Raw genomic sequence first — 11161 nt, 5'->3', positions numbered from 1 at the left:
ATGTATTTAAAAGGGAAAAAACCCTTCTTGTTCTACGTAGCATCGCGTGAGTATGCTTTCTTCAAAAGCAATGTGGAGTTCTGCAAGATGTGATTAGCGAAATTTGCACGGTTCTGCCTTTGTGGCGTACATTCCGCCTCAACCACACAACGTTCAGTCTTAAAAGATTCTAGCCCAGTCCTGTAATCGTCACGGACGGCGAAAAAAGACTCGAGTTCGATTGGTCGTGGTCATCCAATCATTTGCGTGGTATCAAAATACTACAGCATGGTTGGCTGCTGGTGGCGCGAAAATAATCACGTGGTACACTGTTTCGCGCGAAAACTAACCAGACTCGTGCAACAGAGTGCCTTAGAGAGGAGAGGAAGAATACCGCTATTACTGTCTTATAACTTTGATATTATAATTTTAAAAGATGGATCTTGCGGAGCCTGCAGCAGAGAATCCTGGACAGATGGTCAAGGACGAATTGGCAGAGAAATGCCAGAAGTTATTTCAGGCTTTTTTGGAAGAGTAAGTAAACACTGCAGCTAGGTTATAGCCTGTTATTGTTCTGAAACTAACCGTGTGTACTGAGTGCAACATTTCGAAGGTTAAGGCGTAATTCAGCAGTTTTCTGGCGCTAGTAAAACATGAGATTATATTTAATGTTTAAGCGATATATTTGTGCTTTTTAACAATCTTGTGCATAGCTAGCGATTTAAAACTTTGCATGAGGGTGTAACTTTAGTTGAAGTGTCGTTGTATGGTAGCCATTTGTCTCGAGAAAAGCAAAGCTAATTTGTTAATTGTGCGTATCTTTTGTGCGTAGGCGCAAAACCCATCGAATTTGCAGTGGTTAGCCTGCTTTGAGAGGCTTTTTTTTTTGCCTAACGAAAGTTCTCATAGTTCATTTCTTAGTTTAAAGTGCACAAGCTAGTGGATAGCATGGAGATACGAACGCATCGTTCACTAGGTTTTGACATGCGTTCTCCAACCTGATAAAGGTTTCAGAATAGCGACGGCGAGGTGAAGTACCTACGGGATGCGGAGGAGTTGATCCGGCCCGAGCGGAACACTCTGCTGGTGAGCTTCACGGACCTGGAGGGGTTTAACCAGGAACTCGCCACCACCGTTCAGGAAGAGTTTTACAGGTACCAGTACCCAATTACAATAAGTAACCAACGTGAAACGGCAGAATTAAAACGGCATTTTAACCGCTCTTTTGTGCGTTTAAAAAACAACAACACTGTTTAAAGGGACACGTTTTTCAGTCATTGTTGAAGCTACAGTTATTAAAATACTCCTTAATTGTGAAGATTCACAGTGTAAAACTGTACGGAATAGCATCATGTATTATTCCGTAAACGAACCTGTTTAACGGCAGTGCTTCTGTCAGTCTGCATTTGATGACATAAACGAGTTCTAACCCTCACTGTGTGATTATTATGTTTCATTCCTAGAGTGTATCCCTACCTGTGCCGGGCCGTGAGAAACTTTGCCAGGGATCATGGGAACATTCCTGTTTCCAAGGAATTCTATGTTGCCATTCAGGATTTGCCGACAAGACACAAGTAAGCAGTTTGGCTTTGTAACTGTCCCACGAGGTTCGTTGCTGCAGTAGATTATGACATCAAATAAGTGATACAACAGAGTAACATCTTTGAAAACAGCCCTAATGTCACTTTCCGATATTTGTTCATCAACCCGTGAGTAGCCCAATTCAGTTATTGGAAAGCCAGGCCGTCGAATTTCATTTTAACCTCTCTGGTCTCTGTCCTCTGCCCTTCTCCAGGATACGTGAGCTGACCACGCTCCGGGTCGGGTCCCTGACGAGAATCAGCGGGCAGGTTGTCCGTACCCACCCGGTCCATCCGGAGCTGGTGAGCGGAACCTTCCTGTGCCTGGACTGCCAGGGCGTAATCCGTGACGTGGAGCAGCAGTTCAAATACACGCAACCCAACATCTGCCGTAACCCCGTCTGCAACAACCGCAAACGCTTCCTCCTGGACACCAACAAGTCCAAGTTCATCGACTTCCAGAAGGTTTGAACCCAGATGCTCGTGAACCTGTAGGATCTTAGATCTCTTGTTCAGTATTTTAGCCTCAGCTGGGTGTGCAGGGGAATGTTTGACCCAAGTTCGTGCGTTCAGAGTTCACCCTCTACCATGCTGAGATATGCGACTCTCTGAAGCTAACGATGCTTTGCTGTTTGGTCTCGTGCTCGGTAACCAGGTGCGTATCCAGGAGACGCAGGCGGAGCTGCCTCGGGGTTCCATCCCGCGCAGCATGGAGGTGATCCTGCGGGCGGAGGCGGTGGAGTCAGCCCAGGCAGGAGACAAGTGTGACTTCATCGGTTCACTTATCGTGGTGCCGGACGTAGGCCAGCTGGCCACCCCAGGTACTGACCGCCAAAGAACGAATTTACAGAGACTCTTAGAAATTTATAGGAGTCTGAGAACTATTGCCCATGGCTTTGTTTAGGATTGTTGCAAGATTGAATTCAAAGCGTGAGGGGAAAGAACTTGTCTCATTAAAACGAATGGATACAGTTTAACTTAACAATCCATAAACATTATCAGGTGTTATTGGATTCTTTTTAAAATGAGAGAATCCAGAAAGTTTTAAGTGTCTGGAGTTGCTTATGTAATCTGTGTGTGTGTGTGTGTGTGTACCAGGCGTACGTGCGGAGACCAGCTCTCGTACCGCCGGCACGCAAGGCTACGAGAACGAGGGCGTACGCGGGCTCAAAGCGCTGGGCGTCAGAGAACTCTCTTACAAACTGGCCTTCCTGGCTTGTCACGTGACGCCCACCAATCCCAGGGTAAGACAACTAGCCCCCAGCCAATGAGCAAGCGTCTGTCTCTCAATGCGTGTCGTGGGATTTGCGGTCCTAACGTGCTCTGTACGCTGCAGTTTGGTGGGAAGGAGATTCGGGATGAGGAACAGACGGCGGAGAGCATTAAGAACCAGATGTCGGTGAAAGAGTGGGAGAAAGTGTTTGAGATGAGTCAAGACAAGAACCTGTACCACAACCTGTGCACCAGCCTGTTCCCGACCATACACGGTCAGTTTAAACAAACCCCTCCCCTCGCTCTCTCCTCCTCTTCATCTCGCTCAGCCCGCCCCCGCCCCCCCCTCTCGGTCTGTCCGGTATTTAGGCTCTCTTTCTCCCGCTCTCTCCATCAGATGTTTCAACCTCAGCAGTAATGTCATTATGTAACGCTGCCAAAAAGCTCTGTTTTGAAATGGAATGAGATCTGGAACATTTCCTAGGCAGTATGTGCACTTTGAACGTACCAGTGTGGCTAGAATAAAACCATGAGTCATTTCTCAGACGTGACGTCGTTCTGTCCGAGTAGATTTGAACAGTTAGTGAACGTAACGTGACTTAGTGCGTGTGTGTGTGACTGACGTTATTGGTTTTTTTGTTTGTTTGTTTGTTTGTTTTTTTTAATTCTTAGGCAACGACGAGGTGAAGAGAGGCATTCTGCTCATGCTCTTCGGAGGGGTCCCCAAAACCACTGTGGAGAGCACGTCCCTGAGGGGTGACATTAACGTGTGCATCGTGGGGGACCCCAGCACGGCCAAGAGCCAGTTTCTCAAGTGAGTGTCACTCATGAGCCCTGACTCCCCAGCGTACGGCGGAGTGCGTTGACTGTGTGTTTAAACATAGAAAAAGTGTCCTGAGTAATCCCAGAATCTCAGCTTCTGAAAAGCAAAGAATTGTTATCCTACTGTCAGCTCACATCATGCTACTTTTTATTTCATGGACACACACTTACACACTCACACACACACTGTAAATATATTTCAAAGGTTACATTTGGATATGTCAGCCAGAAGTTGTAATGTTTTGGCAGATCTATAAAGTCTCATTGCTCTAAATGTTGCAGTTGGGATATCTCTGTATATGCTGAAGCGGTAGGGCTGTTATTCTGTGGAAATGTAATGATGATTGAGATACGTGGCTGTTTTGATTAAACTGTGTTTCATGTTACAGCTGAGAAATGCTTCTGCAGCATAAAGTATAAGTTCTTCTGTATCATGCCTACCTTAATCAATCTCTCTCTCTCTCTCTCTCTTTGTCTCTCTGTCTCTGTCTCTGTCTCTCTCTCTCTCTCTCTCTCTCTCTCTCTCTCTCTCCCTCTCTCTCTCTTTCTCTCTCTCTCTCCCTCTCTCTCTCTCTCTCTCTCTCTCTGTCTCTCTGTCTCTGTCCCTCTCTCTCTCTCTCTCTCTCTGTCTCTCTCTCTCTCTCTGTCTCTCTCTCTGTCTGTCTCTCTCTGTCTCTCTCTCTCTCTCTCTCTCTCTCTCTCTCTCTCTCTCTCTCTTTCTCAGGCACGTGGAGGAGTTCAGTCCGAGAGCGGTGTACACCAGCGGAAAAGCGTCGAGCGCTGCCGGTCTCACGGCCGCCGTTGTCCGAGACGAGGAATCGCACGAGTTTGTCATTGAGGCTGGAGCTCTCATGCTGGCAGACAACGTGAGTGGTCATTACATAAACAGCTCGGTCGTTATATCCACAGAAACCAAATACAAACGCTCTTAAATGCACATTGAACTGAGGTCACAGTTGGTCCTGTTTTTAGTTCTGTTGTTAACGTGTCGTTAACGTATTCTGTAGGGAGTGTGCTGTATCGATGAGTTTGATAAGATGGAAATGAGAGACCAGGTGGCTATTCATGAAGCCATGGAGCAACAGACTATCTCCATCACCAAAGCAGGAGTCAAGGTATTCAACACCCCCCCCCCCCCCCCCCAAGTTAATTCATTATCTCTACCAGGGGTCTCTCCAGTGCAATGAGTCTGGTTTGTAACGTATTGGATTGGAAGATTTCTGCAAGTTTTGTTGTTTGGGGATGTAGTCGCTTTTTGAATGTAGATGGAGTGATTTGTTCCGGACTCTTCCGTAGGCCACTCTGAACGCCCGCACGTCCATCCTTGCCGCGGCGAATCCGGTGGGCGGGAGGTACGACCGCTCCAAATCCCTCAAACAGAACGTTAACCTGACGGCTCCAATCATGTCTCGCTTCGACCTGTTCTTCATTCTGGTGGACGACTGTAATGAGGTGTGTGTGGGTGTGTGTGTGTGTGTGTACGTGTGTGTGTGCGCGTGTGTGTGCGTGTGTGTGTACGTGGGTGTGTGTGTACGTGGGTGTGTGTGTGTGTGTGTGTGTGTGTGCGTGCGTGTGTGTGTGTGTACGTGTGTGCGTGTGTGTGCATGTGTGTTTATGTGTGTGTGCGTGTGTACGTGTGTGTGCGCGTGCGTGTGTACTTGTGTGTGTGTGTGTGTACGTGTGTGTGTGTGCGCATGTTTTTCTGTTTATAGAGGCGTGATATTAAAGCTGTGTACAGTATGTAACTCTAGTATGTAGTATGTAGTATCTTCTCTCTAGTATGTAACTGCTGATTTTGTGATAATTGCTGATTATAAAACTAATGTTAAAAGTCTTTTGAGCTCTCTCGTTTATGGAGGACTCCTGATTCATTCACTCACACCTCTCTCTCTCTCTCTCTCTGCAGGTGACAGATTACGCCATTGCTAGACGTATAGTCGACTTGCACTCCAGAGTGCAGGACTCCATCGAGCGACTCTACACCCTGGACGAGATCCGCAGATACCTTCTCTTCGCCCGCCAGTTCAAACCCAAGGTCAGGAGTGACACGCTAAACACCTTACCAGATGCTCTAATGCTGTGTCTGTCACCGTGAGATAACAGATGGCAGCAGATACATGGTTAGGTGGATGATGTAATCTGTTTGACCTGCCTGCGACATTGGAACAGCTTGTCTCTCGGTGCTGTTAGACTTTGAAAGAGTTCCAGAACGTTTTTGGGTGTTCTAAACTTCTAGCATGAATGTGCATTGAACTTCCGTCTCTCGGTGTTGCACATGTAACGCGCGTGTCTCTGGTTCTTGTTGATGTTGTTGTTGACGTTGTTGTTGTTGTTGTTATCGTTGTTATTCAGATCTCTAAAGAATCAGAGGACTTCATGGTGGAGCAGTATAAGCGTCTGAGGCAGAGGGACGGCTCTGGAGTCACTAAGTCGGCCTGGAGGATAACTGTCAGACAGCTGGAGAGCATGATCCGTCTGTCTGAGGCTATGGCCCGTATGCACTGCTGTGACGAGGTAGGGGTTTGTGTGTGTGTGTGTGTGTGCGTGTGTGTTTCGAGGTTAGAGCTCAGTCAGATGCTTTCTTCTTTCAGTCATGATCCTGAAAATTCCATATCTGTTCGTTAAGCATACTTTCTCCATTCGGGCTCGCTGAAAGGAAGGGGGGTCGGGTAGGAGAGATCATGTTCAAACGCGTCTAAAACGGTTTCTTTGTCTCTCTTTGTCAGGTCCAACCCAAGCATGTGAAGGAAGCTTTCCGGCTCCTCAACAAATCCATCATTCGGGTGGAGACCCCTGACGTCAACCTAGACCAGGAGGAGGAGGAAGAGGCCATGGAGGAAGAGGAGGACAACCAGATGAACGGTAGGGTCTTCCTCCTTAAACGCCCGGAACCGAAGGCCCCATGCGCCCCGTCTGACTGAATGAGAGGATGCGTTCTTCTTCTTCTTCTTCGTCAGATACGACACTTCGAATCCAGCTTTTGATTGGATTCAGGGATCCAAGAACTCAACGGAAATGAACTGAAGTTCTCTCTCTCTCTCTCTCTCTCTCTCTCTCTCTCTCTCTCTCTTTCTCTCTTTCTCTCTCTCTCTCTCCCTCTCTGCCTCTGTCACAGGGCATGACGTACCGAACGGAGTAAACGGACAGGTCGACGGACAGGTTAACGGACACGACCATACCAACGGGGTGAACGGCCACGCGGTGAACGGTGAGAGCCAGACCGCGGCTAAATCCTCGCTCCGACTGTCGTTCTCCGAGTACAAACGCATCTCCAACCTGGTGGTTCTGCACCTGCGCAGAGCTGAAGAGAGTGAGTACAGTCTTCACACGCGCGCACACACACACCCACACACACACACACACAACTTGACAGGTACAGTCTTGTATGTGAAATGCTTTGATATAAAACACAAACAGGATACATTCAGAGCTAATAACATACACACACACACACAGAGCATCACCTATACCAACACAGGAACCTAACTCATATAGCAAGCAATATAGGTTTCAGATGTACAGCACACATACCAGAGGTTAAGAGAAAATAGTAAGTTTGGTCTAAATTCTCTGACAGTTCTCACACCAGCACACACAAAGCAGGATTTCTTGATATGAGGATGAATACATTCAAGCGTATGTGGAAGGTCTTATGGAGTGGTGTGCATGTGTGTGTGTTTCTGTAGACGAGGATGAGGAGGCTCTGAAGAAGAGTGCGGTGGTGAACTGGTATCTGAAAGAGATTGAGTCTGAGATTGACTCTGAGGCAGAGCTCATCAACAGGAAGACCGTTATTGAGAAGGTCCTCCACAGACTGGTCCATTATGTAAGTTCAGCACACACACGCACGCACGTACACACACGCGCGCGCACACACACACACACACACAGAGAATATTCTCCTAAGCACATTCACACACAGACTAAAAACTTTGAGAGCTACGCTTAAGTGGCTTAACCTTTTCACTTTCTGATTTTTTTCCATCACTCTGTTTCTTCATCTTTCCTCTCTAACATTCTTTTCTTTTCTTTTTTTTACATTCTCTTCATCCTTCTGCGGTCTATAACTTTCTCTCTTTTTACATCTCTCTCTCTCTCTCTCTCTCTCTCTCTCTCTCTCAGGACTACATCCTCATCGAGCTGTCCCAGTCCGGGCTGAAGGCATCCACAGAGTCCGGCCAAACCGAGGCGATGCAGGCAGATGATGTGGTTTTGGTGGTGAATCCTAACTACACTCTAGAGGACTAGAGACCGGGATCCAAAGTGACCTCTGCCCTGCGTGTACACCTGATCTGATCAGTAACACCGGTTTATTCGCACGTACTGAAAAGGACAGTGAACAAGAGAAACAGGCTGACGTATGCATCACGTCTGGCTGCAGACTGGAGAGGACAGTTTCATTGTTTTCAAGGGAAGGTTGCTTTTAGTTTAAAAAAAAAAGAAAAAACTTTTAAGTCCGGTCAATATCTGTGTAAATATGTTTGTTTGATTTCTAGAGAGTGGTTCAAACATTTAACTATGACATTTTAAGTACTTTCAGATTTATGCCTTTTAAAAGCTTTTTTTTTTTCTTTTATCATGGTTTCTGTGTAGTGTTTATGGCTGAATGTTAAAAAAAAAAAAAAAAATTGTTAAATGCAATAAATATGAACGATACCATATCAGTGGAGTCTTTGGAGGTTTTGTCAGATTGAAGAACAGACACAGAAACGCGGCTTATCGCTCCCACCTTCTGGAAAACGTGCAGGACAAGGTGACCCATCTCAGGGACCTCAAATTGTTTAATAGCTATTTGTCAGAAATATTCAAGACTGTTGTCTCTTGAGACTGGTAATGATAATAATTATTATAATATAATACAATATAATCCATATATGGGTAACACAATATATATTGTGTGTTTGTGTTTGTGCTTGTGCGTGTGACTGTATGTGTGTGGTGTGAGATTGTCTTTAGTTTTATGGGGACGTGAGGATGGGGTGTCAGTAGTCCTTTTTTAACCGCAAATAAAACATTTAAAAACTAGGAGAGGGTTCTTCTGCTTTTTCATTGTTTTTGTCATTTAGATGTATTTTTGATGCTTGTATTTTTGGTAAATGTAATGTCAGATACTTTAAATTTTTAAAACTGAGTACTGTTCTCTTGAGTTTCTCTATTTTTTTTACTCATATTGTTTACTCAGTATTGCTATAGGATGCTAGGCACATCGTTGTATCAGCGGATTGCCAAGTAACTGCACTGCGATGGACAGGTGACCTGTTCTGGGTGTTTCCCCGCCTTTCGCCCAATGAGCGCTGGGATAGGCTCCAGCACCCCGCGATGCTGATTAGGATAAGCGGCTTGGAAAATGAATGAATGAATGAATGAATGTCGCTGCAGTTGTAGAGGAATTGGGCTAAAAGCTTAAAACGAGAAACTGTAGTCAAAACAAAACCATCGCTTGATTGTGGTCTATAAGAAACGTAAAATAATTATTAGCGATGACACTGCACTTTACAAATGAAGAAATGACAAGCGTTTGCTTAGTTTCATATTTTTTGTTACGTTTGTTTGTTTGTTCACGACGTCCGCGAACGTACCCCTGAAAACGTGTGGGGGAATGCGTCACTACGTACCCGAAGCAAAACGTAAAGCGTTCTTCCTTGCACAACAACTATGGCGGCGACCTGTAGGAAGCTGATGGGGTCGGTTGTGAAAGGTAAATGCGAACGGTTCTAAGCCTCTGTCTGTCTAAACACAGGTACCTGCGGTCGGATTTCATGGCCGCAATTAACTTTAACTACAGTTTACCATGGTTTAACTGTCAGTCTGTAAAGTTGACTTAGGAATATAACGAAAGTGAAGAGTTGAAGAAGGACAATGCACGGTTCATGGTTATTTCAAACCCGTCTGTTTACACTATCAATGAAATCTTTACTCAAGTGACTCTGATGATCTCTTTCGCGAATTTAGGCCATTAAGCTAAGTATACAGTGAGGACCTCAGTTTATCTCAAAGTGATACGAGACCTTCGTTACTAAATATCAGCAGTATTCACGTGCCCTCTGCCGTGTCAAAACGTTAACCCGACGCTAACGTTTGTGGTCTAGAGGTTAAGGAATCGGGCTTGTGACCGAAGGGTCCCCAGCTCAATTTCCAGGACCGGCAGAAAACATCCACGGCTGAGGTTCCCTTGAGCAAGGCACCTCATCCCCAACTGCTTCCCGGGCGCAGGTGTACTGCCCACTGCTCCTGTGCTTGGTGTGTGTGTGTGTGTGTGTGTGTGTGTGTGTGTAAGGATGGGTTAAATGCAGAAGATAAATTCACTGTTCACAGTGTGTGTGCGCTATCACGGAATTCTACTCTATTCTATTCTAACTAACAATATAACATTCTGCATGTAAACTAGCCCAAAACAATTACAACGGCTGCTAATGAACAGTGTAATGTTATCTGGATTTTTTGTTAGGTCTTTATCAACTGTCAAATCAAACGCTATGGATGCAGGGAAACTTTGGGTCCAGAGCAGCTTGCGCCGTTTTACACAGGCAAGCCCTCCACTACAGCCACGGTCCAACACTAACCAGCGCCAAAGTTGAAACGCAAAGAGGGGCAGACTCACCGAAAGAGACGGAGACTGTTAAAAAACGAGACCCTCAGCAAACAACGAATAAAGAAGAAGAAGAGGAGGAGGAATTGGATGAACCAGAATATATCCCGACGCGAAAGGCAAAAAATCCAATGATTAAAATAGGATATGCGTGGTAAGCGTGACGTAGATGTTTTATATAGCGTAAAGTGAGCCTCTATTATTAAGAAAGTCCCTCTGGTGGTATGTGTAACTTGTGTACTTTTCCAAACAGGATGATCGGTTTACCCACTGGAATTATTGGGTTCATACTGGCCAAGAGACAAGTAGACAAGAACAGACTTAAGCAATTGCGAATCCGACAAAGGATGAAGAAAGCGAACGAGGGCGTCTATGAGAGCGAACGCTACAGAGCAGTTTCAAAAACTGAGTAACACATTCTCCATTTGTTGGGGGAGACTTGCTGTTAAAAGAACCTCTACCATGTAAGAGACATCTATTTGAAAAGACCGTCGTCTCCCAGTGAAAAGCAAGTGCATTAAACAACACAAAGGACTTGGCTTGGGTAATGTTAATAGTATAAAAGAATACATTTTGGGTTTATGGAATCCGAACATATGGTGGCATTCAATATTAATGAACCTTTAAACCAGCTGTTCTCTACTGGTTTGCCTGCCTTGCGTCTATGAAATTCAGCTCTTTACATCAAGATTATCGTATTAGTTGCACCATATTTTCCTTCTGTGTATAAAATTGTCATGTGTCATATATCAAACGTAAATTGTGTTGGATGAAATTAAAACCTTTCACAGAATCTATCTGGTAATTCCATTTATGAAATTCCCCTTTATTTACAGATGATGTTCAACATCTTACACATGTCAAATCATCATAGTCTACCATCTCACACAATAATAATAATAATAGTCGTAGTAGTATGTAATTTAGCTGAATTCAGATCATATTATCCGGTATAACAGAAGTAAAATACTGAGAGATG

At 45.1% G+C, this 11161-nt stretch overlaps 1 protein-coding gene across 1 annotated transcript; it reads left to right on the top strand.

Moving 5' to 3' along the window:
• Positions 1–415: 415 nt before the first annotated feature.
• mcm6 (minichromosome maintenance complex component 6) lies at positions 416–7841 on the top strand. The gene is made up of 17 exons (XM_030782591.1): positions 416–513; positions 987–1133; positions 1443–1553; positions 1775–2024; positions 2215–2380; positions 2658–2803; positions 2896–3046; positions 3444–3585; positions 4318–4459; positions 4601–4708; positions 4890–5045; positions 5500–5628; positions 5946–6107; positions 6320–6455; positions 6709–6903; positions 7280–7419; positions 7716–7841. Exons 1-17 carry the CDS (start codon positions 416–418, stop codon positions 7839–7841), a joined length of 2505 nt encoding a protein of 834 aa, XP_030638451.1.
• Positions 7842–11161: the final 3320 nt, after the last annotated feature.

This window comes from Chanos chanos, chromosome 8 (assembly GCF_902362185.1).
Source record: "Chanos chanos chromosome 8, fChaCha1.1, whole genome shotgun sequence".
Lineage (NCBI taxonomy): Eukaryota > Metazoa > Chordata > Actinopteri > Gonorynchiformes > Chanidae > Chanos > Chanos chanos.
The sequence above is the reverse complement of the archived record's forward strand: the minus strand, read 5'-3'. Positions and strand labels throughout refer to the sequence as shown.

What these genes read in the sequence shown, in the direction of transcription:
- mcm6 (XM_030782591.1), top strand. Translation starts at nt 416, where the DNA reads ATGGATCTTGCGGAGCCTGCAGCAGAGAATCCTGGACAGATGGTCAAG. An exon ending in CCCGCCAGTTCAAACCCAAG is followed by an intron (nt 5,629 to 5,945) that starts GTCAGGAGTGAC and finishes GTTGTTATTCAG; the next exon opens with ATCTCTAAAGAATCAGAGGA. An exon ending in CCTGCGCAGAGCTGAAGAGA is followed by an intron (nt 6,904 to 7,279) that starts GTGAGTACAGTC and finishes GTGTTTCTGTAG; the next exon opens with ACGAGGATGAGGAGGCTCTG.